This window comes from Lagopus muta, chromosome 19 (assembly GCF_023343835.1).
Source record: "Lagopus muta isolate bLagMut1 chromosome 19, bLagMut1 primary, whole genome shotgun sequence".
In the NCBI taxonomy this organism is placed as follows: domain Eukaryota; kingdom Metazoa; phylum Chordata; class Aves; order Galliformes; family Phasianidae; genus Lagopus; species Lagopus muta.
Window position 1 is genome coordinate 2,557,409 of NC_064451.1, and position 27,862 is coordinate 2,585,270.

Consider the following 27,862-nt stretch of genomic DNA (forward strand, 5'->3'; position numbering starts at 1 on the left):
CACCCCAATACCGCCCTATAACCGCCTGTTTATTGAAAAACTAAAGCCAAGCTCTGTGTATAAATACAATGACAGCGGCAGCGAGTCACAAGGCGTCCGGCTGCTCCCTGCGTGCTCACCTTTCCACCTCCTCCCCCTCACCTGGCACCAGAATGACCGCGGGGACATAGGGATAGTTCCCCCCCCCCCCCCCGGGCATAGGGCACCCCTGCCCCAAAATGGGTGCGAGTCTGTCCGTTCTCAGCCCCGTGGGGGACAGCTGGGGACGGTGTGGGATTCTGCGTGTGCATTGCAGTGCAGCAGTGTGGGGGGGGGGGGCACCGGTGCCCCCACGTCGCCTCCCGTTCCCATCCGGGTGCCCCCCGGGTCCCACGTGGCTCCTAAAGGGCGACGTTGAACTCTGTAACCAGGAAATCGATGTAGTCCTTCTCCTTCAGCTTGAAGGCCTCGGCGATGATGCGGGCAGCCTCGCGGTGCTCCTTGCCCCGCAGCCCCGTGCCGTTCACCTCCAGGATGACGTGGCCCACCTTCAGCTGCCCGCAGTTGTGTGCTGAACCGCCGCGCTGCAAAGGAGGGACGGGCTCGGCTCTGCCCTTCTGCTGCTGTAACTTGAGGTTTGCTCCAAGCAAAGAGCAGAGCAGGCTGCTCCCGAGGGCAGAGCTGCGGGCGCTGCTTCCCAGCCCTCATCCACCATTCTCTCTTGCCCAACCCCCACACTTGGCAGGTTGTTCTTGGGGCTGCCCACATCCCCTGCACGTCTGCAGTGAGCCCTCCATTCCCGGGACACACCTCATGTTATGGGATCAGCCACAGCACGTGAACAACCCTCCACTCCTCAAGTCCTCCCTAACAGAATGGAGGCATCCCGAAAATCCCCCCTGGGCAGGGCTGGAGCCACACTGCTGACAGCAGGTGACTGTGGGGCTTTCCCAAGAAAACGGGGAGCACAGGGCTGGGACGTGTGCTGAGCTCTCCCCATCCTCAGCTCCCCCTACCTGTATGGTGACGATGCGGGGCAGTGGCTGCCGCGTGTTCGCTCCGCCCTCGATGGCGATTCCCAAGGTCGGCGCGCTCTTGGACACCCGGATCAGACACGAGGTGGGCTCCAGGAGCCCTGGCTGTGGGCACAGGGCAGTGATGCTGAGGGGCTCCGGCCACCCACTGCGATCCCCCAGCACCCATCCTCACCGGTTTGGAGGCCCCTTCTGCTGTCCCCTCACTCCTTGTGCCCTCCTTGAGGCTTCTGCTTTTCCCAGGGACCGGCTGCCTGCTCTTGTCCTTGCCGCTGACCTCCACCTCGCCGATGTCCACCCCGCTGTCCTCGCTGAGGGTCTGCCCGCTGTCTGACAGCTGGGAGAGCGTGGAGGCTGCAGAGAGATGTGGGCTGTTAGAGGGGGGTCGGATGATGGGACTGATTGTACCAGGACATCTCCTCTGCTCCCGGGGCTGGGCAGGTCCCCCCTGCTTGGACCTCATTTTAGTGCGAGGTTCCCAAGTGAACCCATCCCAAAGAGCAGAGATGTGCACTGGGAGCACCAAGTGCCCCCAAGTTTGGATTCGGGATTCAGTTTGGGTCGTGAATTGGGGTGGTTGGGAGAGGATGGTGAGCTCAAGGATCCAGTTGGAATTACTGCGAGCCAACCCAGAGCCTTCCCCTCCTGCTCCTGAAGCACGAGCTGCCAGACTGGGGCTTCATCCCCTTGGAGGATGCAGGATGTGGGTGCAGAAGGAGCCTGGAAATGGGCATCGGGAACCCTTGCAGGGAGGACTGAAGCCCTGGGAATGTCCCTTTTGGAAGCGCTGGGTCCCACCATTGGAGCAGGACGGTGCCTGAGGCAGGTGTTCGTTCCTCTCGTTACCGTGGTTAACAAACTAATTGCAGTGGGAGAGCGGTGCCACGGGAGGGCGGCAGTGCCACTCTGAGCATCCTCACGGCCCTCTTCTGGACCCACTCCCACAGCCCCACACCTCTCCGTGCTGGGTGGGGGCAGCGCTGCAGGTGGGGCCGCAGGAGGGCAGAGGGACAATCTGCTCCTTGCCCACTGCCAGCCCACTACTGATGCAGACCAGGATGCAAGCACACATAGCTGCTTAATGTCCAGCTTTCTATCCATCAGGGCCCTCAAGTTCTTCTCTACGGGGCTGCTCTCAAGGAGTTATTCTCCCAGTCTGTACTCATGTCTGGGATTGCCCCAGTCTAAATGCAGCACCTTGCACTTGGCCTTGTAGGACCTCATTAGGTTCATGTGGGCAAGCCTGTCCAGGTCCATCTGCATGGCATCCCTTCCTTCTACGGTGTCAGATGCACCACAAAGCAAACTTGCTGAGGGTACAACTTGATACCATTGTCAAGGTCTTTGGTAAAGATGTTCAAGAGCATCAAGCTGGAGCCATGGAGAATATAAATCCTGACCAGCCTCCACCTGGACACAGAGCCATTGACCACAGCCCTCTGGCTATGACCATCCAACCAACTCTTCATGCACCAAACAGTCCAGCTTTCACATCCATCTCTCTCCAACAGGCTGCTGGTCAGATCAAAGGATGTTGCCTCCTGCAGGACGCACTCCCATCCCACAGCCCAGCACTGGGACCGTGTGAGCAGATGAGCCCCCAAGCTAAAGCCAAACTGGACTTACAGCCAACACCCCAATAAACAAAGCAACGGGGACCCTCCAATTTTGCCTTTACCCTGGCAGTACACCCACCTCGAGCCTGGGGCAAGGGCCTCACTTCGTTGACATCGGGCTCGCTGTTGGGTTGGTGCACCTCCACCATGATGAAGTGCTGGTTGGCCTGAGGGCTGGGAGGAGGGGGAGCAGGGTGGGCTGGGGGTGGAGGTGGGGATGGGGATGCGGGGCTTTGGCAGCTGGCAGCCGCAGGGCCATCTGCAGGAGGGCTGGTCAGCCTGGTGGGGGACTGCACCCTGGGGAAGGGGCCGATGGGGGGATGGCTGAGCAGGGAGAGCTGGGGGTCCATTTGCCGTCGGGAGCCACGCGGGGTTGGGGAAATGGTGGCATAGATGGCGCTCGGGGAGGATTCCTCAGTGGAGGTGGTGGCAGTGGAGGCCACGCTGATGGTGTCCTTCTCAGAGTGGCTCGGAGGGGGTGTGGGGTTTCGGGGGGCCACAAAGAAGAGGCCTGACTGGGAGGACTCGGAGGAAGGGCGCTTGGGTTTGTCCTTCCCCGGGTTCCTGTGCTGGGCAGCGGAGGGGTCCAGCATCTGGGGGGCTGTGGGAGGAGGGGGAGGCTTGAAATTGGGGGGTTCCTCTGGGAAGGACGAGAGGTCATCCTGCCAAAGCAAGAACAGAGCCAGTCACGCACCCAGGGCACCACTAAAGCAGCTGATTCGCACAGAAATATCTTTTGGACAGTATTGGCAACATGACTCACAAAGGAGGACAATTAGAGGACAAACCACCCAACTTCTGCCTGGTTTCTGTAAGCACGGATGCCACTCTTACTCAGACACCCTGAATCCTTCTTCCAAAGCAGTTTGGTTGCTTTACTTCAGCAACTGCAGTGGCACCAGGGGTCGGTGACAGAGCAAATTGCTACGGAACCTGGGGTAACACTCAGTATCATCAATAACCAAAGGTGAGCTGTCTTACCAGAGAGATGTCTGGCAGGGTGTTGATGCTGCTCTGCTGGCAGTCTTCACCTTCCTCCAATTCTGATGTGTTCTGACAAGGCAAATGCAGAGAAAACCTGGTCATGGCAGCGACAAGAGATCATTGAAATGCCAGCACAATAGGGAACATGCAGAGCGATGAAGGGCATTGCCTAAACCCCCTGCAAGCACCCCTCACTCAGAGGTATTTATTTCCTGGAGAATCACACACCATACAAACAAACAACTCAGTTGAGAAACAGCCTCTCCCAAGCTGCTGGGAGAGTAGCCTGCAGGGAACCATCCTCTGCAGCAGGGCAGTGGGCTCCTCTGAACCCAAACCTGTGTTTAGTTTGGAGTGAGGGGAGGAATGAGCTCTGAGGGCATCAGGTTCAGTACCTGGATCTTCCCTGGAAGGCAAGCAATGAAAAAGACAGAATTTCCCTCAGCAAAGGAGAGCGGTCAGTTTTAATGCAAATAGAAGCTGCTGCCGTTGCTGAAGAATCGAAATGTCATTAGAAAAGGTCAGAACACAGCTCAGAACACTGGCCAGAGAAAGTCAGAAAAAATCCAGCGTGCTGCAGTTCCCCAATAGGTGCTGCAGCAGCTCCTGGTTCTGAGGAGACCACTGCTGTTCATTGAGGGCTGACTGCCTTCCCATCACATAGGGCTGTTTGCTCATCTGTGCTGGAACGGGCAGGGTACAGTTTGTGTTCAAATGCACGTTATTTATTGCAGGACAAACAACTGATTAGCTGCAAAGCTGGTGCATCTGCGTTTTGCCCATCTGCTGGAGGCTACTGCTGTGCCTGTAAGATGTCAGTGTCCCAAAATAGATGCGGGAGACAATTAAAAGCATTAGAGAAGCAGTAAAAACATTGATGCAAAGTGCTTTTATCTCCGTGGCTTCAGAAGGAACCCCGGAGACTGAGAGCTCAGTGCAATGACTTGTTCCAAGAGCAACAGGGAGGTCAGCCTGCAAGTCTGCTCCTTCCTCTGATGAGGGCAGATGTCGTCACCGATTCAATCCAATGCAGTGGTAGGTGGCTTTTGAAAGAGAAAAATCCCCTACCCGTTGGGTTACTGTGCTAAGCCAGGGCTGAAGGCAGATCTGGCAGCAGCAACAGAACCATCAGGCACGGGCCAGACCTGGTGCTGTGCAAATCCAAGCTCTGCCGTGATACCACGTGTCTGAGGCTGGAGGAGGAGACAGGTAGGGCTGTTTCAAGAGCAGCCGAACTTGATATTGATTAGAATGATGAAGAACTGCTCTGGCAAGCCCAGAAGGACCACGCTGGTTTGAGTGCCCGGTACGAGGGCAGTGCAGGGCCCACCAGCTTCAGGGGAACCTCATCTCTGTCCCTAAACTCTGTCTTTTCCAGCTCTGCCTTTGCCCGCATCCAACAGCTTCCATTTGCAGATTATGTGGTGGAGAAACCACCACCCCCTGGGGAATACAGATGATCAGCCTTTAATTAACCTCACCGCTCCAAATGAGCCCCTTATTTTCCAGTAGCAGAACTACACAGCCTGACTCCCACACGGTTTTGCTTTCGAATAACTGCGCCAGCCTGAGTGGCAGCCCAGCTTTCCCCCTCTCCCAAACCACCGCAGGGTTTGAGGATGGAGACGGAGGAGCCTGGGAGCCCAGGTGTGCAAAAGCCCCAGGCGCTGAGCGCAGACATCTCAGACTTTGAGTGCTCTGGGGGTGACACGACAACACAAAGCACACATCAGCCATCCATGTGGATGATGGTGCCTGTCCTGGAGGGCTCAGAGCAAAGCAGGGAGCTGGCACTGCCCTGTAATGGGACAGGTGGGGCTGGAGAGGCAAATGGTGCTGGAGCCACTGCAAGTGTAGGAGGGCCCTTGTTCCTCTGCTCTCGTTCTGCTCTCTCTGGGGACATGCAGACCATCTGCTAGATGTGAAGGAGGCTGCTGACTCTTGTGCTTATGGTTCACTTTCCAGAGAGAGGAACAGCTTCACACCACCGTCCTCTCCTTACTGCTGTTGACACGGAGCCCAACGACAGGCTGGCGAATGAGCTGAGTTACTGCAGTGCACCCAGTCCTGCAGCTTTGTGGAGCTGGGAGCAAGCCAGCACCTATAGAGTCAGGCCCTGGATGGCAGTATATTTGTTAGAAGGCAGCAGAAAGAAAAACGAAATCTACAGAGATCTCAATTCCTTAATCCTAACAATGAGGGCTGAGACAGGAGGCAGGGACAAAATCCCTTAAGGGCTGCTTAGGTTGCAAGCAAATGAGAAATTCCCACTGCTCTGATCAGACAAGCTGCATCACATTACTTCAGTCTACAATTAACCTCTGCTTTGTAGGTCTCATCTTGAGATCAAAATCCTCCATTTACAACAGGTGGTGATGATACTCAGACAACCAACCAGCGGGTGGCACAATCAAACAACACTGCCTCATCTCTGAGCACCCTTCAAGAATCCTGGGATAAAATCACTTTAAGTCGCCGTGCTGATCAGCCCCATACTGACTGCTTTTGGTATGTTTGCTCACCAATCCATGATGGAACCCGCTCTGGTGTCACCGACTTTGCCCATGAAACCAAATTAACCTGTGTCCCAGAGGATACCTCCTGCACAGGTGCTTGTACAGACCTTTTCCTTACAAGATCTGTAAGGAAAACTCTCAGACATCAGTGCTGTTGGGCTTTGCAAAAGCACAGCCTCGAGCTGCCAGCGGCACATGAGGCTTTAGTGCAAGCAGGATGCTGGCACCACTTGGGTTTGGTTCACAGCTGAGCCTTGCCCGCACTGCAGCACTAAGACCCACAGCCCAGCAAAGCCACGGGAAGGAGAAGCAGAGCTGGGAGACACGAGGCAGCTGCTGACGTGGCTGAGATGTGTGCTGGCCCCCGGAGGGCTCTGTCCCCTCCTCCCCCCCCATGCACATCGCACGCACTCGCAGCCCATCTGCTATGGCAACCGCAGCGCTCAGAGCTCCGCCCGCCGGCAGCCCCTACCTCCATCAGGTCTATTAGCCACAAGAGCCGCTCCTGGGGACGTGCGAGGGGAAAAGCAGATGAAAACAAGCACAAAAGCGAAAACAGAACATCAGGGAGGATGCAGAACAAACGAGCCACAAAAGCAAACCCCAGCGCAACGCATCCCTCCTCCCGCACGCCCACCCTGCGGAACCCACATCCAGCTGCATCCCCACTGAACGTGAAGGCTGCCAGGGAGAGCAGCAGCAGAGCAAAGTTTGTAAGCTCTTCTGCTAGCTGAGATAAGCATCCATCCACCCAAAGCCCCTCGCCAGACCTCTGCCCACTGGCTGTGTTTCATGGGCCCCTGAAGCACAGTTCCACCCATCCCACACGTGGGCTGCTCTGCTTGCTGCCAAAGAAGCAGAAAGCCCCTCATCACCCGTTCTTTTTCAAGAAGGTTTTAATTTCCAAGGCTGCTAATGCATTTATGATGAAAGGCATTTCATGGTGAGGAAATTAATTTTGGGTCTGTGCGCCGGCACGCTCCAGGGTGATTATGATAACTTAATTAGATGGTGCGTGCAACGAGGGCCTGACAGCGAGACATGGGAGTGCTGCTGCTCAGTGCTGGGAAGTGGCAGGGGCTTGGATAGGGTGCAGGTGGCCTGAGTGCTGGGCACCACTGGGATGGGAGCAGTGCAACCCCTGTGCAGAGGTTTAGAATGGGAAACCAAGAGCTGGCAGATAGGGGCAGGCATGGGGTGACAGCAGACAACCCAGCTGGGTCAGCCCCCATCTCTCTGCTGCAACACAAATGGATGGGGCAAAGGACTCTCAAAGCCAGCAAAAAATCATCACTGTCCTGCCACTCCAGGACACTTTTCCCCTGTCTCTAAAAGCAGGGTGCTGTGATACAGCCTGCAGCCAGGGGAGGTGAGCCCCTCACACCCTGTAAGGGGATAAGGAAAGCTTTGGAGGAACCCCCTCCATGCTGGGGAAATGCCTTTATAGCACTTGAGGGATGTGAGCTTGCTGTAGGGCTGCCAGGAGCAGGGACTGAAAGGTGAAGGAACAGCAGGAAGAGGCTCACCCGGGCTGAGCTGACGGTCGTGGAGGTGAAGTGGCTGCTGGAGGAAGAGATGGTGTCACTGTAGGACATCATGGAGTAGGAATCAGTGCCAACGCTGGGTCCTGCAGGCTGCCGGGCTTTCATGGACTCGATCTCTCTCTTCAGCACCAGGTTGTCAAAGCGATCGAGGTCTTGTGGGGAGATCACACCCCTCACCTCCGAGAGAAGTGAGAACTGGGCAGGCAGACAAGCAGAGAGACGTCAGAGCCTGACCGCACTCCCAATTCGGGACCCATCCCATCACAGCTGCTCAGGGCTCACCTTCGCATGTGTGTTGAGCAGCTCAAAGAGCGCCATGACCAGAGCATCCACGGAGATATGGCCTTCCTTATACTCATCCAGGTAGTAGCCCATGGTGGCCCGTTCCTGTTCGTTCAGCAGGTGCCTCGCCTGCTCCTCCAGCATGACCCGGGTCTGGTTCACCATGCTGCTCAGTGTCACCTGCGAGCCAGCCAGGCCCCGGTAGAACACGGGCTGTGGAAGAAGACAGGAGATTGGTTTTGGTTTGGGACACTGAGAAGTCAGCAGCTGACAGCAGTGTCCAGAATGGTCCCCATGCCCACCAGCCCCAGCTGCCTGCTGCTCTCACATCACCTGAAGCGATGCTGGAAAGAGCAATGCTTTGGTTATCCCCAGGAGCCACCAGCACAGCCATGTGCTCCGTGTCTGCCTGACTCAGCCAGGAAATCATGCATCAGTTGAATAAACAGCTTCCCAGTTCTGCTTGGCAGGCACAGACACTGAGCTGCCACTGTTCTAACAGCAGGCTGTGTTTCTCCCTGACAGAGCTGGGGGAACTGATGCCATAAGAGAGGGGCTTCCTACCTTGTGTAACACGCACTTCCACAAGCTCCAAAAGAAGAAGGAGTCACCAACACCAAAGCCAGAGACATCTGGCTGCAGACAAAAGGCTTTTTCCTCTGGGAGGGATTTCTATCTAACAGAGGAGGTCCTTGCTGCTCCCATCCCTGGCAGTGCTGTCACACCACAGGTGTATGAGGCCAGACAAGACAAGGGCTACCCCAGAATACTAACGCTGAGGCTGGGGAGGTGCTTTGCCAAGCAAACAGCATGAAGCCATTATCAGTGTGAGCCACCTGTGAAACCTCACTGCTTCATTTCCATTTTAAAAGGAGCACACTTTGTAAAGGATTGCTTGGACAGGGCAGGCTGAAGCAGAGCTGCAGGCACAGTGCTGGGCAGGGTCTGGCTGGCTGCTTCCCTCCCAAGGGAAAGATGATGGCTGGTTTTTATACTTAAGGAAGGGCTTTAGCAGCTCTTACCCTAGCTGTTGCCTCCGCAGCATGATCGCCCACCACCCTGCAAGGAGGGAGAAGATCAGTCAGCACTGAGCACTGCACGTCCATCAGTCATCCCCTGTTCTACACCCTGGATGCCTGTAAGCTAATGGGGGAAAGCTCCCACAATGCTCAGCCTTGATCCACCACACAGGTGCTGTCTATGAGCACCAGATATGGGCACCACAACATCCAAGCATTGGGGGTGGTCCCACAGACAGCTGGCTGAGGCATGAGGCTCTCAGCATCTCATGGCAGAGGATGTGCTGCCGTTCCACACCCACCCTACACATCTGCACAGCCCCTGTGGGAGCTCTGAACCAGCTCTGCACTCTGCACCCCTATGGGGCTGTACCAAGCACTCACCCCGTGGAGCTGACGAGGGTCTCTCCAATCTGGGAGCTCGCTATCCACCTGGTCTCATCCACGGTGGTGCGGGCATGGGGCAGCCTCCCAATGTCCTTCACTGTCATGATGAGGTGACGGGAGGACTTGAGCAGCTTCACTGCCTCGTCGTGGGGGATGCTGAGGAAGCTCCTGCCATTTACCTCCAGGATCTGGTCTCCTACCTGCAGAATAAGGACGGGGTGAGCCTGGCAGGCACCGTGTGCATTTCTTTCCCACTGCTCCACCAAATTAGGACTAAAGCAACTGGAGAAATAATGAGATGAGGGAGAGGATCCAAGTGCTGCCGGCTGGAGACCAAGCCAACAGCCAGTAATGGACCTGGCTGCGAAGCCTGGAGGAGCTATTCAGGATCCCAAGTCAGACTCACCTGCCAAGTCCTCTCCATCGGAAGGACTTGAAGACCCCACTTGGTTAGGAACAACCCCCAATGAATACGCAGCCCCACTTCTTCCTGCTGAGCTCCAAACCTCACACCCATGTGCAGCATGGAGGGCTCACTTGAGATCCTCACCAGAGCCTCCACCTCTTTGCACGCTGTGGGATGTGGGACAGCTGGAGGTTCACCCCTCCTCTCCTCCCATTTCCTCCCCAGCTGCTCCCTTGAACTTTCATTTTGCAGCCAGGGTCTTTGTTGTACTCTGGGGCTTTCAGATAGTCAGGCTGTGTTCAAAGCACAGCACGCATCTGGCATTTTTCCCTTTGTCCCAAGTGCTCTCTGGTTCTAGGGCATTCCACGCACTTCTCACTCCCATATCAAAATTCACCCTGTTTCTGATAAGCCACCTCTTTGAAACTGCTCTTTCATATCTTTGCTTAACCATAGGCTTCTGCTCAGCTCTGTCAAAATGCAATCTTATTTTCTTTATGCCGCAATGCAAGCAGAACAAGACTGTTCTTTAAATAACTCACCCCATCTTGGAGGAGAAAAGGAGAAAAGAGGGAGGGGGGGAAAAGCTTCTGAGGCTGAAGGAACAACACAGGGAGTCAATATAAACTCTCAGTCAGCAGCTCAGTCTGTCTCGTTCTGCTGTTTGCTCTGAGGAAGCCTCAGAGGGCTGGGATTAATTCTCCAGACTCATCCATTTGCTCCAGTAGGACATGACTCACAGATGCCATGCCATCTGCAGTGAGCTCTGACCCTGCTGGCACCTGAGCTTCCCCCAGCACTACCCAGAGCTTTGCTGGAGAAGCCCTGGGAGCTGTGATCCTTGCAGGTGCACTGGAAGGCAGCAGGGCACTGGACAGGTGAACGTGGAGATCTTTTTGCTTTTGCAAAAATAGATGCAGAGCTAGTGGATGACACAGGGTCTCCCTGAGAAACCATAACGAGACACAGAAGGAGCTGAAGACCTAAGGATTATTGATTAGCCCAGAGGTGGGAAGAAGAGGGGAAGATGCTTTTTTTGCTCAGAGAAGCCATGGGTGCCCCATCCCTGGAGGTGCCCAAGGCTGGATGGGGCCATGGGCAGCCTGAGCTGCTGGGGGGGCACCCAGCACACAGCAGGACATCAAACCAAGATCATATTTAAGGCCCCTTCCAACCTAAGCCATTCTATGATTCTATGCCTGTAGTAGCAATGTGAAAGCAAGAGCAATAGAGTCAAGATCTACCAGCATCATTCAACTATTTGGGTAAGCTCAGACAGGAAGGAGCTGGTAAAGATGCTCTGTAGAACCAGGCAGGACCGTGCAACTGGCCAAGATGTGAGGAAGCTTCTGAAACAACCCGAGCAGACACAGCTGAAGGAGATCTGCAGCTCAGCATGCAGCTGTGATTTGAGAAGGACCGAGTAAACCTGCAGCAAAAGATGTGTGATAGGAAACCGTGGCAAGAAACGTCTCAAGAGCAGCTCTAAAATGAGTGTAATGGTGATACCCAAAGGCGTGACCTTGCTGTCAGTGCATTCCCTGCGTACAGCCTGCCTGCCCAGCAGAAAGGACAGAACAGAAAGTTCCAGAGAAGAGAAACAATGCCTTGTGGCAATGAAGGTGAGAGGACAGATGGAAGAGATTAGGCCTGTTAAATTTAGAGAAGAGATAACGTGTCTGGATTTGATGGAGCTCTATAAAGCAACGCAGGCAATTATGAGAAGTCAAGGGCTCTTGTTTGCCCAATGAGTGTGTGGTGAGGCTGGACAAAAATCTCCCACAGCTCCTCAACACGCTGGGCAAGGCAATGGGAGGGACCATCAAAACCCCAATTCAATTAGGTAGTTTTATTGCAATTATGAATCTTTAATAGTTTCCTATATCAGGGATTAAACTTTCATGGTTTCTTAGGTTCAAGGCAGTTAGATGGATTTAACGCACTGCTCACCCTCCAGCTTCTCAAAAGCAAGCCAGAAGGAGCTGGCAAGCAAGGAGACAAGAAGCCTCTGTTTTCCATGCTCTGTCAGTGCAGTGCCCAGCACAACCTGCTGCTGGGTGAGAACAACACACAGTGCTGCCTTTGGTGCCCAGGTCAGGCCTGGCACACACAGCTGTGCATCGCCTCACTGCACTTTTCACCCTATGGCTCATTCCCTCTTCATGTCATGCACTATTCTGTGCTACCTTCATCTGCCTGCGGGCCTCAAAACACAAGAGGCAGCTTTGTGAATGGCACCGGTGATGTAAAATCGTTCACTTCTTATTTATAGTCTGTTTTTTTTCTCTCCTTGTCTCGTCCATGGGTATATATGGATCACAGCAACCTCCTCCTACCCCAGCCTCTGCGCTGCAAACTCAATACTGAGTTGTTTGTTCAAAGAAAGCTACCTGAAATCTGCAATACAACGAATGCAGAAGAAACCAGGATGAGCAGAGCCACGGACAGCAGCAGGACGAACTCATCTGCCACGTCCATCAGAAGGACAGAGCTGGGAGCAAGCATCCTGCCAAGCCACGGCCTTCAGCCTCGGATTTCTGAGTATGCCTGAAGAATGCACTGTCAGAAGGTTCAGGGATGAATAAACATGAAGGAGGCCGAGGGGTGAATATTTAATTCTGGAGTGGCTGCAGTGCTGCAGCCCCATGTCCTGCTGGCACCTGCGGAACGTTCCCCACGTGGTGCTGCTTTGGCTGCCAGCAAATAATGCAAATAATTTAGCAAATGCTTTATGCAAAACCATGCTGCTGAGTCTTGGCTTGCTTTGGACAGCTTTGTTTTGCTCCTTTGTCCCTTTGCCCCAGAGCATCTTTCCTCCCCTTTGATACTTACAGGAAGCTGGTGTGCCAGGACCACAAACAGAAAGCATCCATCCCCAGAGCACCCACACCAGTTATGGCTGTGCCAAGTATGGCACAAAAGCAGCCAAAAGGAGAAGATAAAAGCATGGCTCTATGGCAGAGAGAGATTTCCTTAAGTCCCTGCCCCGTTTAGGTGCCACATCAAGAGGTCAGCAGTACCAACAAGGCACCCAATGCTGACTGCAGAGCTGAACTGGCAGCACGTTTCCCAAGGTCACTGTCAATGAGTGACAGCACACAGAGCATCACCAGGACCTGGGGAGCCGGCACCCTCCTTCTCCCCAGCCTCTGTGCTGCAAACTCAATATTGGGGACCAGGCATCAACTTTGGCAGCTCATTAAATGGGGTTTTATTCTCTGCCCTGAAAAGGGCTAACACTGAAAAGGGCTGTAGCTAATTACCCACTGCCAAAACAATCCTGATGAGAAAAAAAGTCTACTCTGGCATCAGAGGAAGCAGCAAAACCCCCCAAACTACCCACTGCCTGAGATGTCAGCAGGAACCTCTCCACCAGCTCCAGCTGAGCCCGCACAGCAGAACACAGCAATGCATTCTCTGGCAATCACGTTTACCAGCAGTTCTTCCCTCCACGAGAGGAGCAGGAGCCTGGAGAGGACAAGTTCAGGATTGCTTGAATTCCCCCAGCAAACATCTCCCTCTCTCTCCTCTGTCTACACAGAGGACTGCAGTGAGCTCAGTGCCCAGCTGGATGCAATCTGCTGGTGCCACCGGGTGCCCACCCTGTTAAATATCAGGATTATCCCCTCAACATTCAACAGTCTACCACCATTTCAGTGAACTGAGAGAACACCAGGGAGTTCAGTGTCCACCCAGACTGACTGACACAAGGAGCAGGGAAGGAGACGGCACTCAGAGCCCAGGGGATTGCAATGCAGAAAGCAAAAGTGCAGGATGTGATTGCACAGAACATCCTTTAGGGTGGACATCACACCAGGTTAGGCTGCTGATTGATCACCCCGAGGGTGGTCGTGCTGCTTCTGCTTGTTAGGACATGATCCTTGCAAATGCCAGCGCTGCAGGATGAAAGCAGCACGCACCTGTTTGCACTGCAGTGAGCCCAGCCTCCTCGCACTGAGCAGCCCTGCACAGCCCTGCAGGCACACGGGGCACCTCGTGCACACGTTGGCCCCAAACCTAAAGGGGTTGGATGTGAAAAGCAGGGAGAGGGCACGGGACCAAGAACTTGAATGAAAAATACTTTCCTGCCAGCCAGGGTGACTTTCTTCACCTGCCATCCCCAGAAATGCAGCAGTGGCCTCACACTGACAGCTGTGTGCCAGCACTGCCCTGTGCTACGGCTGAAGCTCTCCATCCCTCCCATCCTCTTACCTTCAAGCCAGTGCTCTCAGCTTCAGATCCCTTGTCCACACCGGTGATGTAGATGCCCAAGGAGTATTCTGCCCCTCCTCGGATCATGAGCCCCAGGGACTTCCCCTCATTCAGGACCAGGTTCACCTGCAGAGGAAGGGGAACAGATGCTTACATGGCACCCAAAAACTGCACAGCAGCATCTCAGCTCTGTGCTTCTGAGCACGGCCAGGTCCCTGTGCTGTCACCACCCATGGATGACAGCAGGTGTCATTCTGCCATGTCTCCCTGGGTTTGTCTATTCACTAATTACCCACATCCAGCCAGGATGGGAGCAGCCCAGCTCTGCCTCCCCGTGTTCTGAGCACTGTTTCTCTTTAGGGAGGGCAGAGAAGAGGGCCAAGCAGACTGCCTACACCCAGCACAGCATTTGCCCGTACAACCCAAGGGCAGTTTAACTCTTTATTTGCATTAACACGTTGCTCTCACTGAACAATTCCATTATAAAAAGTTTGACTGTACTTTTCAAAAGCAGAAAAGCATTCAGCAGTTCCAAAATCCTCCTTCTTCCCAGTCTGCCCAAGCAACATTCAGGGTTTCTTTCCTACTATAATTTCTTCGCCATGCCTTCGCCATGCATTTCAATAATTCCCCAGTTTTGATGACAATCCATGCAGCAGAAATGCAGCACAGCACACACAGCCACACATCAGTGTGAAAATAGCTTTGTACTGACTGCATTCCCCCCTCTTCTATGCATCCCTGGACCATAAACACCTTTTGCCAGCACTGCTCTGAGCTGGATTCGAATGTTTACATTTCCTTTCAACACTGCCCCAAGGGATTTGGAAGCTGAGCTCATCTCCCCACCCTGATAGCATCCGATGGAGTAAGAGATACACAGCACTGCCGCGATGCTGCAGGAGCTGCTTTATCATAGAATGGCCTGAGTTGCAAAGGAGCACAGTGCTCATCCAGTTCCAACCCCCTGCTGTGTGCAGGTCGCCAACCAGCAGCCCAGGCTGCCCAGAGCCACATCCAGCCTGGCCTTGAATGCCTGCAGGAATGGGGCATCCACAGCCTCCTTGGGCAACCTGTGCCAGTGCCTCACCACCACTTTGTTTGCACACACACCAAACCCAGACTCGAGGAGCAGCAAGTGGAAAACAGCACATAGAGCCCAAGCAACCCAGGTCTGAAAGACCTTCCACCCCGCAGGGCCAGCACAGAACCCATCAGCTGCAGGGCTGGGAGCAGCAGGAAAACTGCAGGTGAATGGAGAAGTGACCACACATCCTCAGCAGCCCAGACTGGCTGCAAAGCTCAGCAAGGTCAGAGCAAGCAAACTGCAAGAGGAGAGCAGCACTGCTCCACATGGAAAACATCACTGTCATCTAATAGAAAGAAATCTGTCCTCATCTCGCCTGCTTCTATTATCCTTCATGCTCAAGTAGTCACCATTAGGCTCTCAATAACATCCAAGCCGTGCAATGATATCACAGATGTATTTCTCCTTTTTGGACTTTTTTTTCTTTTGTAATATAGCTACCTTTGAGCACAAAACTGCCTGGAGGCAAAGAGACACTCTCTTCTATGCGTATGTTTTTTTTCTTCCTTCTCCTGCACCAAAAACATAAAGGAGTAAGCAGTTCCCCTGGCCATCAGCACATTAGAGCAAGGATTTAGTCGATGAAATGGCATTTCTTAGGGAATTAGCAGCCCAACATTTGCAGAGTGTTTCTTCTCCCTCCCAGCACAGCAGCACCTCTGAGTTTTCGCCGGCTGATGATTTCCAAAGTGCTTTTAATGAAATAAGCTGTCAATTCCAGAAGCACAACAATGACAATTCATAGCCTAAGTGGTCTTTGCTATTGTCAGAATCCAGAGGATTTGAGTCTGGACAGATCACAAACATCAGTGGGAACCTGTGGGGCTCGAGGCAGACAGGGGCATCTCTACTGCCTGATGAATGTGGGATGCCTCCACCAACCTTGAATTTCACCTTGCCAAAACTGGAAACATCACCTTAACTACAGCAGATTCACTGAACTGTGGCAAAGCATTAACAAACTTTCTGGTTTACAACGTCCTGCTGCAGGGCTAAAATCCAATCCGCTGCGCTTCCCCAAACAACACCAGCTTGAAAGCTTTGGCCTGTGTGTTCCAGGACATTCAGATCAATTAGAAATAGCAGAGGGGTGTGAGGGGGGAGGGAGCACACAAATCCCCAGCCTCTCCCTTAGGAAGTGCAAACATCCAGAAATCAAACAGCCCTCGGGGGTACCTGTCAATTCCAGCTGACTGTGCTGAATTCACCAGAGATACGTTGCATTTATTTGCATACTTGTCAACAGAACAATCCCATTTACAGCAGCAATATGCATACAAACAAATAATAATAATTAAAAAAAAAGCGAGAGGATAACCGTTATCCTGTTGTAGGGATGGATTCACCTCTCAGGGGTGTATGGCAAAGTCAGGACAAAATGATTCTGCTAATTGGTGCTCCAAGCACGTGTTGTGCCCCATGGCACAGGCAGTCGGACCAAATAACCCCTCTCCATCACAGATCATGTTCATGGTGGGGTTTCCTTTCACTGCCAGCTGGCAAAGCAGGACGCTTTGGATACAGAAGTGCCTTGGTCTTTTATGGGTCATGCCAGGGAGTGGAAGAACGAGCACAGATTTGGGGAAAGCCGGGCAGGGAGCTACTCACAGCTTGGCAAAGAGCTGCTGAAGGCAGCGTGCCATGAGCTGGGAGTACCACGAAGCACAAGCATTCCAGGCTGGCAGATCTCCCCAGTGCTCTGCCACATAAAATGGCATCACAGCAATGGCACCAGAGCAGCACAGCCTGAAGCAGGGACAGTCTCTCCAGCCAACTTCAGGCCTGAATGTGTCACATAGGGCAACATAGGGATGGTGCCCCTCACAGCTCAAGAGTGAGTTTGTGCAAAAGCATCCAAGCCCTGCATCACATCTCCCTGCACATCCAACGTTGGAAAGGGGCTCACACAGCTGCAGGCTTGCGTGTTGATACCCAGCATGCAGCAAAGGAACGACGTGCAGGGCAACACCTCCTGCCTGCAGCTTCAAAGAGCCTATCTGCTCTGCTGGGGCTGCATCAAGGTGACACTGAGTGGTAGGGGGTGGGGGACACTAGCAAGCCAGCAGCAGTTGCTTTTCTTTCCTCTTTAAAGTAAAAAATAATAGGCCTTTCTCCCTCGTGGCCAACATGAATATTTCAACAGCAAACTCCCTCATCCTGTATTAGATTTTCCCCTCTCTGGCTGAGGCAGGAGCCTCCAGCTTACAGATCCCTTACAGCTTCTCCAGGCAGAGCTGAGGGCACGCAGTCGAAGTGCTGGGTGATCTCTAGATGGCAAGATGGAAATACTGAGGCTCGGGTAACTCCATGCCTTCGGGCTGCTCACTCATATGATAGTACTTGGATATCCAACAAGCAGCAGAGAAGCAATAGCATCTCCTTTTTGCACAGAGCCAACAGGTTCCCTATCCACCACCTTGGAGAGCATCCACCCCTCCATCCCAAGCCTTCGCAGCACACAAGGAAGCAAAAACCACACAGTCGGTGAAGATGGCTGGCACCTGCATGGCAGCAGGTAACACAAGGCAGGCCGGCCGTGCTGCCCTTGCTCACCTTTTTCTCATCTCCCTCCTGCAGGAGCTGGAGGTGGCTCCTCTTCTCGCCGTCCTTGCGCAGCGAGCTGTTCTGATGGTGAGGCAGCCCCGTCGGTGGGGACACGCTGCGGCCCTGTGGGTCCACCCAGGTGTAGATGTGGTTGGTGACGTAGCCCCCCGGGATGCGTCCCACCGAATGGACGGACAGGTTCAGCTTCTTACAGCCTTTCAGAACCTGGAAGGGAAGGCACAGAGAAGAGGGAGTGAATGCCTATGGATGGGGAAGGACGATCCGCCTTGGGGCCCTGGAGCGACAGGACAGGCTTTGTCCTTCCTGGAGGCTGAAAGATGTCAAGCTACTCTGCACACCTACAGAATGTAATGAGAGACAGAAAAAGCCAGTGAAACAGCTCAGATTTTTATATTCTCTTGAACTACCACAGTGTCCAGGCCATGATGCTGTCGATGACAGAGGAAATATGCTCTCCCCATCAGCAGATGAAGCCGTGTATAAGGCACTGACATGCCTGCAGGGAGCACCAGCGTGGGCTGAATCCCAGACTGAGCCTTCTCTGCACCCTCTGAATGGGCTCAGTGCTTGGGAAAGCAGCACTTTTGCTCCCCCCCAGGCTGGTCCCAAGCTCCATCTTTAGTAATGCTCCTGATGTCCAACAGACACTGACAGCTCCCCCAGAAATTTAGCCATCAAGAGGTTGGCAACCCTGCCTGCAGAAGAGGGGTTTGAGCTGGGTGATCTTTAAGGTCCCTACCAACCCAAGCCATTCTGATTCTATGATCTCACCAGCTGCCCTCCCAGGACAAGCCAGCAATTAATGAGCACAGCCATTAACAAATACATAAATCTACTTCAAACAGCATGCACCAAGATGGCCTTGAGATGCAGATAAGGCTATTTGCAACTGCTCCCCTGCCTCCCCAACTTTCACTGCGAGGAGCTGGCATTGCTTTTATTAAAATAACATTAACATTATGGGAGCTCTCTGGGGACAGCTGTGAGTGCTGATCCCTCCGAGGCCTCAAGAACATCAACGCTCAGGATCTGCTCTCAGCAAGGAGCTGCTTTGTATTTTTCCATACATGCGTCCTTCTGATGAGCTGCCCCTGCAAGGTCTCCTCTCCCCACTGAGCAGAGAAGCTGCCGAGCAAAGCTCGTGACAGTGAAGAACCAATTCTGGCAGCTCATGGGCAAAATGTAATGTCATCAGAACTGCTGGGCTGGCCGGGTCCCAGCTCCAGCCTGGCATCACTCCTGCTCCTCCCTGCCAGAGCTGAAGGATCCATCTCACCACCTTCCCATCACATACAGCAGCTTGGCTGCCAGTCCATCACGTGCTCCCAAGGTCACCACGTGCCTGGAGAGCTGGAACGAGGGCTGTGAAACCTGCAGCCCCATCAGAGCACTTCCACTTCCCATAGCTTCCCCAGCCACGGTTGCTGTGCTTCTCCATGGTGAGCTCAGCCATGGAGGCCCTGCAGGGCGTTCAGAGATGGGCATGGAGCTGTGAGGGGGCTGGAGCACAGGTGTGATGGGGAATGGCTGTGGGAGCTGGGATGGGTCAGCATAGGGAAGGGGAGCTCGGGGGAGATCACAGTGCTCCTACAGCTCCTGAAAGGAGGCAGTGGTGAGGTGGGGGTTGGATGAGTGGTGATGGCCTTATGTTGCACCAGAGGCGGTTCAGGTTGGATGTTAGGAAAAATTTATTCCCCAAAGCAGAGATCAGGCACTGGAACAGGCTGCCCATGCAGGTGGCAGGCATCACCTTTGGAGGCGTTCAAGAAACAGATGCAGCAAACTTTCCAGGCATGAGAAGCTAGAGATTTACACGGGGCTTTTCACATCCCCCTGCAGCTCTGCTGATGAGGCCACAGGAGATGGGCTCTCCTGCAGCAGGGAGATGTTTTATGCATGCAGGTGACAGCCGAGCACCACAGGGACAGAGCAGCCTGGGATGAAGAAGAGACACAAGAGCAGGAGCTGGCAGGGCCCTGGGACCCTGCAGGAGCACAAGGATGGCTGCTCAGAACATCTCTGCTTGGCACCACTGATATTTGTGCTGTGGCATGAGGATTCCTGGCCACATTCATCCTCCATTTCACTGAGACCAAATGGCACTGCTGCTATATTATACGGATGAGGTAAGGCAGACATCACAGCATTCTCAGTGCTGCTCCCCAGGTCAGACTGGAGCATGCAAAGTGCTCCCCCTGCAATCCTATGCCAGTTGAAAGAAGAATTAAAAAAAAAAAAAAAAAAAAAAAAAAAAGGAAAGGAAAGAAAGAAAAATAAATTAAAAAATTGGTCCTGCAATCCCAGTTCTGCTTTCATGAGAAGCAATGGGAATCCAGCATGGTTTCAGCTTGAGTTGTGATGAAACTGCTCCATGTGCCTTCACAGGCATGAGGCCACTGCCAACTCACTGCAGACTTTCTCCAAGTTGCAGCATTACACAGAGAAGTTAATTACTGGAGACAGCAAATTAATCAGCCTTTTCTCACCAGCAAACACATCTGTAGAACGTCCCATTGCCTGGGCTGGATGTTCAAGGCTAAATAATGTAACTGCCAGCAGCTCCAGCCTCTGGCTCCTTCTAAAGGAAGAGAGAGGATGTCCTCAGTCCTTTTCCAGCCCCAGCCTTCAGACGCACACTTTCTCAAGGTACTTAAGCTCTGTCGATGCAGGTCAGCACATTTGCAGGTGAATTTATTTACAAGAACAGATCTTTGACTCATGAGCTTTCACCAGCTTGAGAAGATTCTTTATTTGTACTTTTAAGTTAAGTCCCAGCCTGTGGGGTAAATACATCGGCTGCAGGTCCCACCAGCTGGGGAATCTCTGCTGTTTTAGAAGTCAAAGCCCAGCCCCTGTGTGGGGAGGAAGGCAGGAGAGCAGGGATAACAGCACACGTTCCATAATGAAGCACAGCAGGCATGGGAACGAGACCTGGCACAGGTCTATGGAGCCTCTGCACATCCACACAGCAAACCAGACCTTAACGAAGTGCTTGGCAGCAGAGCTGCAACATGAGGCATCCGTGAGCCAAATGGGAGCAGCTCCCACAGCACAGCCAGACACAGAGGCACCCATCAATGAGCTGCAGCTGAGGGCGACTCTCCATCTTCCTGCATGGGGAGAACTTCTCTTCTTCACTCTTTCCTCCCCCCCAGCACTGAGCAGGATCCCCAGGGCTTCCCCAGCACTGCAGCTCCCAGCTGGATGTGGGGCTGCCCCAGCAAAACAGCTCCGAGATGAGGTGGAGGTTGAAGGCTTCTGATAACGGAAAGTGCTTTGGGTGTAGAGATACTGTGTGAATGAATCTGGAACCAAAGGCACTGATTTACTCATAGACCACACAGGCATCTTCCTCAGCAGAGACAGGAGTGCTGAGGCACCATATATCCGTGGCAGAGGACAGCATCCATTTTCCAGCTGCTCTCCATGGATGCCAAGCAACCAGCAGGAACCACTGCCCAGCCTAACCACACTCACTTATCCCCCCTGCGCCTCCTGGAATGTATTTGCACACAGTCCCAAAGCCCACCTGAGCACGGCTTTGGCCAGTTGCACCAACCCTCAGTGCAGGTCTTCATCTTTGTACCCCTCTCTGCAAACCATCAGGCTTCTGCCCTGCGGGGCTGATGGAGAGAAAAGAAGGGCAGTGGGTGGGATGAATACAGGGAGAGCTTCTTCCTCAGGCACACGCATCCTGAAGCCCAACCACTGCAGAGGTGCCCCCTCAGCAGCACTATCCAGGCTGCAAGCTCTTGACAAAGCATGTTGTTTGATGGGCACACTAAACCGAACCCATTTGCAGTGGACCATTAAATAAAATAATTCCACCTCCTTAATCCCTCTGCGGCATCAGCGCAGACCTCGCTTCCCCAGGGCCCTGCAGCACATTGCTGCACTCTGCTCCAAGCTCAGAGTGATTTGGCTTTACCTCAGCTATAACTCATATGAAGAAGACCACGGTGTGAAGGCTGTAACAGCAGCGCCGCAACGCTGCTCTCACGCTATGGAGGACTTCCCCCTTCTTCTCATGTTCTTCCCACTCTGAAAGAAGCTGAAAGGCTGAAGGCTGTGTAAAAAGCATCTCTGGGCCTTCAGAAATCCTCTGGTAGGAACACAGATCTCAGAACTGAATGGCAATTAATCACTGGCACTCCTCTGGCAGCCTGACTGTAACACGCGTCTCGTACGGACGCAGCCCACTCGCTCACCTCCGCTGCTAATGAAATGAGCAATCTATTCCAATTCATCCTCTTAGTGGGTAGATCGCAGTTTGAAACAAGCAGCATTAACTCAGAGCCATCCTCCCCCTCACTGCAGAAGCAAGATGCTTGCTTCCAAAAATAACAGACTAGGGGCTGCTCAGATAGCGGGCATCCAAGCACTGCTCCATCCGTGAGCTGTGAGGGTCAGCGTGGGGTTATCCATCAAAGCAACACACAGTGCTCCACCAAGTCCAAGAAAAAGTAAGGTAAAAACCACCCAAAAAGCAAACAAAAGTGAGCAAAGCGTTAAGGGGAGAGGAACGCAAAGATGCCACAGGAGGGAGGCAGAGGGAGCTGTGCGAGCTCCAGCACCACCCAGGAGTGATTCGCAGAAGTTTGAACACTGTCTCCTGAGCTATGCTGGGATGCACCGCAGCCTCTAAGCTCGGTTTTGCTCGGCTCAGCTGGCTCCCATCCGAGTGCCAGCGGGGATGGAGCGGCCCCTGTGTGCGCTTATAGGGGTGGGGGCTGCAGGGGCAGGGCTGGGACCTTGCACGGGGAGGTGGAGGAGCGTTGAGTGCCTGGCTCCTCTGCAGGCAGAGAGGAAGAGAAGCGGTGCACGGGCAGAAGGAGGGCGGCAGAGGCACTCACGGTGGAGTGCGGGATGAGAGGTGGGCACAGAAGGATGGAGGGGTGAGGCAGACTCCTCGGCAGAACAGACGGGACCAGCAGGAGGATCAGCCCAACCTCTCTCCCACTCGCAAGGCAAAGGCGACAGCAGTTTGGTTTTCAACAAGAGGTGCTTATGCAAATCGATGTAAATGCATGCGTAATTGTGACTGCAGGCAGTTAGCCTCGGGGCATCGGGAAACCGTGTCCCTGTCACCCGGGAAGGGCAGAGGAGATCTCAGTTCCAAGGACAGCCCGCTGTCACCCCCCCAGCTCCCACCCGCAGAGCCGGGCGCTGCCCCGTGCATCCCTCGCACAGCCCCAGGCAGCCTTAACAGCAGCAGGAGCTCCGCATCGCCTCTCCGTGCTTTCAGAACAACAACCCAGATAAAAGCTAACTCCTTTCTGCTCTTTCTTGCACACCGAGAAGCGAGAAATAACGCAAGCAGCATCCACAAACCCTTACTGCCTGGAGACGGTCAGTTACCTGGTGAAAAACGAACTCTGAAAGAACCCATGCGGGTAAACGAGGCGAGCAGCAGTGCCGGCACAAAGCTCCTGAGCACAGCACCCAGGCACTGGGCAGGAGCAGAGGTGCTGCAGGCAGCGGTGACAGCAGCACTCACTGCAGCCACGTCGCTCCAGCAGACACGCTGTCAGCTCAGGAGAAGGGATTTAGAGCCCAATCATTCTCCGAGGAGACATGGCATTGAGGGAAGTGTCAAGGAAATCCATCATCTTCCCCGAGGACAGAGGAACAGAGTAAGAGATACTTCCACTTGCCAGCTGTGTGGCACAACAGTGCTTTTGTTTTCCTCTAGAAGAGGGACAGCTTTGTCTTTTGGGTTATCTTTCCAAGACAGAACTATTTATTTACAAGGAGCGCAGCAAATCACATTTATTGTACTCTGAGAACCACAGATGCCCTCAGCAACACCGGCCCCACTGAAGGAGCCAACACCAAAGCCATGTGCCAGCATCCTCACACTATGAGCGGGGAGATTAAGGACCTCCACCTAATTCTTCTGCATCAGTATAATACTTCATTTCATTAGGGCTGGTGGAACGAAGGGAATCCCACCAACTTCCCACTGAGGAATGCAGCAGTGCAGCAGCCAAACCCCCTCTGCAACAGGGCCAGGGATGCCCCAAACGCACACGCTCACCCCAAGCCACTTCACACACAGCATTAATTTGATAGGCCCAATTAGCACGCTGCCACAACGGAGCAGCACCTCGTCACCCGCAGCCCAACATTCGGCCCCAGGGCGCCATGAGTGCCACTGTGACACCAGCAGGAGCCCTGCCCTGCACGGAGCATTGCAACGATTTGAAATGCAGATGCCTCCAAGTCCCAGGGCGAGCTCCTTCCCTCCCTCTTTTTCCCCTTGTTGAAAGCAACAAGGCTGATACTCTTACAGAACCAAGGCTTGATGCACTGCCTTTGCTCCCCATTCTCCACCCAGGACTCAGTTCCCAGCCCCTCACAGAACTGGGCTGCATCCATGCCTGCCAGCTGCTCATGCAGCACGGTGTGGGATCACTGAGCACAGCAAATAAGTCCCACAGCGATCATCCATTCATTAGTCATCAGAAGAAGCAGTGAAAACACAGTTTGCTTTCCTGTAAGCTGCCCGGAAGGTGGAATTGTTCTTTGCTCAGGGCTGCACACCTCTGCTACATCTCTGCATCATCTGCAAGCACCTCAGCTGCTCCGGACACAATATTAGAGCTCATTAACACAAACTTTCAGCACTTCTGTTAAAATCAAGCACAAACTGTAGCGAGGCTGATGAAAGCCAGCTGCCTGCTAGAACTACAACAGACGACACAAGCTCTGTCTCTTAAGCCATAATTCAAGTGACAGTGATCTTTGTCTGAAGTGCAGTCCTGAACGCTGGGATGATGGAGCTGTAATTGTAATGGTGTCATTTAATTTTGAGTTGGATGAAAGAGAAAGCACTGAGCAGCCAAGCAGTAAAACTCCACTGCTCACATAAAGGTTAAGAAGGCAATCATTTAAGTGAATTGTTTTGGAGTGCTCAGCTAATCCTGCCATTAAAAAAAAATAATTGTAAGTTAATCTCATTTTCCCTGAAATACCTACAGACCCGTCACACTGCGTGTGCTCACAGCTGCGCATCCCTGCAGCACGTTGGGCACAGAGGAGCTCCTGAGCTCTGCCATCTCCCCACACCCCGAGCAATGAGCTCTGACAGCCTCCCTCCCAGCACTGCGAGGCTCTGCACAGCAAGGCTGCCACAGACAGGCAGCTTCAAGCTGCAGGACAGCTGAGGTGGAAACACAGCACTAAAATGTGCTCCTTTTCAGAGAGCCACAGCATCGCGGCAGAGAGAAGCAGGCAGGAGGCACTTGGGAGAGTGCTCTGCAGCTGGGGTTTGTATCAACAAAGCCCAAACATGAGTTTCCCCACCAAGCCACAAAGTTTGCACTGCTCTGATGGAGCAGAAGTGCTTGCAGAACTGTGACACTGACCATGAGCTGGGCTCCTGGGGTCACCCTGCAGCTCCCCATGGTCACAGCACCCGGATGGGAGTTGATGCAGGAACTCAGTGCAGCTCCAGGACTGACACAACAGCTGAAAGAAGTTCAGCTCCCAAACAGACAGTTTTTAAGCTTTCCTATTAAAATAGCAGTGGTAAAATATAGCTCTCATCACAGAGCAAGCCCTTATCAAACTGCATCCTACAGGAATTATTTCTGTGCAGGAAGCACTTAGCTTCACACGATATTAATAGAGTCTAAAAGGCATCACGTACGTTGTATTAGAGAACAAACTGAGAGTTATTATGTGAATTACCTGGTGCAGTGGGCTGAATTACAGATCATTCAGCAGACATGAGAGCTCCTGACACCTGGCTCCCCATTGCTGCAGATGAAATGCGTGGGGCTTTTCTCACAGTTTTAAGAGCACAGAATTGCAAGGCTAACTTCCAGAAACGTTGACTTTATCTTTCTGTTATTAGAACAAAACAGCAGCGAAAGAAACAATTCCTACAGACTTTTCCCTCAGGGTCTCAGGATGGCCGGCATTGCTGCCAGGCAGCAGATGTGCCCCTGTATGGAGCACAGATTTAAGGCTAGAGCGGGGAGCTCACAGCCACACAACTTCAATGCTGGAGAAACGCACCGCCCAGAGCAGGCTGCTTTGGCTTCTTATGGAAGAGTTAAAACACAAACAGCGACAAAAGGGTCTCAGTGCCCCACACACCGACCCTCCGTGCACTGCCTGCAAGCTGCAGCCCTGAAGGCTGATTCCCCAGCTCCGTAGGTTTGCTGAGCCCAGCAGCCACACGATCGTGGCTACACAGTTAGGGAATGGCTTAGGGTCATTCACACACGGACACAGCCTCAGGATACCGAGCACCAGCTCCAAACATACAGCTGTCAGCAGCCCTACGCCTTCGATTAGAGCTTCTATCCCTTCTCCCTGGTCTGCTTTGGGCACTCCGTGCCTCTCTTTCTGTCCCTTTGAGCGCAGGCAGCACGGTTTGACGGCTCAGTGCGCGCTTTAAGTGCAGCTCCTGCAAATTTCCAACTTCCAAACGCTTCTCAGACTGAAGAAAGCGGCACGGTCGGCGCTGCCACATCACACAGAGACATCGGCAGAAGACAGCAGCACCGCTCAGCCCCGAGGACCCCGGAACGGCTTCGCACCGCGCTCCAAAACTCGGGACGAGCCGGAGCGGCCACACGGGGCCGAAGGGGAGAGAGCAGCTCCGGGACGCGCACACCCGTCGCGCACGAACCCCGCGTTACCTTGACGGCCTCGGCGTGGGTCACTCTGTCCAGCGGCTTGCCGTTCACCCCCAGGATCTGATCCCCGACGCGCAGCCCCTCCCGTTCAGCCAACGAGCCGGGCTCCACCAGCGACACGTAGATCCCGACTCCGTGCTCGGCTCCGCCGCGGATGCTGAAGCCCAAACCCTCGTGGGCTTTGCTCCGGCGCAGCGTCACCTGGCGCAGCTCCCCCGAGGGAGGCGGGGGGCGGCCGGGGGGCGGCAGGTACGGCCCTTCGGCCGTGTATTGGTCGAAGAGCAGCTGGTCGGAACGCGGCAGCACCAGGCGCAGCAGGGGTAGCAGCTGCCGCCGTCGGGGCCCGTCGAGGAGAGCGCGGAGGGAGCGCACCAGATCGCAGACGTTGCGGCGGCCGTGGTAAGCGTTGAGGCAGAGGATGAAGCGCTCCCGTTCCGCCTCGCTCAGCAGCGCCGTCAGCGCCTGGTGCAGCCGCCGCACGTTAGCCGACAGCGGCCGCAGCGCCGGCCCCGCCGCCGAGCCCAGCGAGCCCGACGAGGACGAGGAGGAACGCAGCGAGACTCCGTCCGGCTCCGCGCTCATCTCCGCGCACCGCACCGCACCGCACCGCACCGCACCGCACCGCACCGCACCGCACCGCACCGCACCGCACCGCACCGCACCTGCCCGCCCGCTCCCCCAGGAAGTGACGCGTCCGCTGTTGCTGGGAGACGGTTATACAGAGCGGGGCCGCGCCCCCCCCCCCCCCCCCCCCCCCGAAGCCCCGCCCCGCGGCAATTAACGCGGCCCTAATTACCGCCCCCCGGCCCGCGAGGTGATCGCTCTTAGGCTGAGACCGGTGAGCAGCTCGTTGTATGGATGGATCTCCGTCGCTGTGGGGTGAATGGAATAGAACCGCTCCTCAGCGGCACCAGATGCCTCCCCCAGCACCTCCACCCCTCCCGGTGCTGTGGGATCAGTTGCAGGCTGAGCTCAGCCTGCTGACCCCGTTACCTGACCCGCCTGGAGGTTTTTCCATTGCTCTGGGCAGGAGGATGTTACCCAGATGTGGGTAACGCTGGAATTCATCCCTTCAGCCGTGATTCAGTGGAGAACTTTGGCAGGAGCTTCATTTTAATCCCGTATCAGTGGGATTTGGACAAAGGTCTGTGGAATGGAGATGGACATCCTCTATTGCTGGCCCTGGAACAACCCACAACGGCAAGCTTGGCATCCAACCCAACCTCACTGCCACAGAGACTGTTTTTCCCACTTTCTAGATAGATTATTTCTCACTATACGAGTTCTCAGTGTCTTTTGCATCTCCAGAGCAAAGCGTGTTTTCCATCTCAGTCATTCAAAATCATTCTATCTTTGCTGAAGTGCTTTCTACCTGCTGCCGTCAAGGAGGACTAAACCTAATTTATCAGATGCATCTTGATAGCAGAAGTATTCATTTTGCTCGTGGATATGATGGAGAAGCTCTAACAGCTGCATTACAAGCAGTTTGCTGTGTTAAGGCTTTGTTGGGGTTTTCAGTGCTTTACTTAAAAGAGAACCCGACAGCAGATTGGTAATTGAAATTCAGGTTCTAACTGTGGGTG

At 54.0% G+C, this 27,862-nt stretch overlaps 1 protein-coding gene across 2 annotated transcripts; it reads right to left on the reverse strand.

Annotated features, from left to right (window-relative positions):
• Positions 1-240: 240 nt before the first annotated feature.
• Positions 241-26,886, reverse strand: WHRN (whirlin). Of its 2 annotated transcripts, XM_048966369.1 has the most exons (13): positions 26,283-26,886; positions 17,620-17,835; positions 13,980-14,105; positions 9,359-9,561; positions 8,978-9,014; positions 7,956-8,168; positions 7,656-7,868; positions 6,602-6,634; positions 3,611-3,682; positions 2,709-3,291; positions 1,189-1,367; positions 996-1,118; positions 241-563 (listed from the first exon to the last, which is right to left on the reverse strand). In XM_048966369.1, exons 1-13 carry the CDS (start codon positions 26,859-26,861, stop codon positions 381-383), a joined length of 2,760 nt encoding a protein of 919 aa, XP_048822326.1. In that variant the 5' UTR covers positions 26,862-26,886; the 3' UTR covers positions 241-380. The 2 variants fall into 2 exon arrangements, with proteins under 2 accessions (XP_048822326.1, XP_048822327.1); XM_048966370.1 differs by lacking the exon at positions 6,602-6,634.
• Positions 26,887-27,862: the final 976 nt, after the last annotated feature.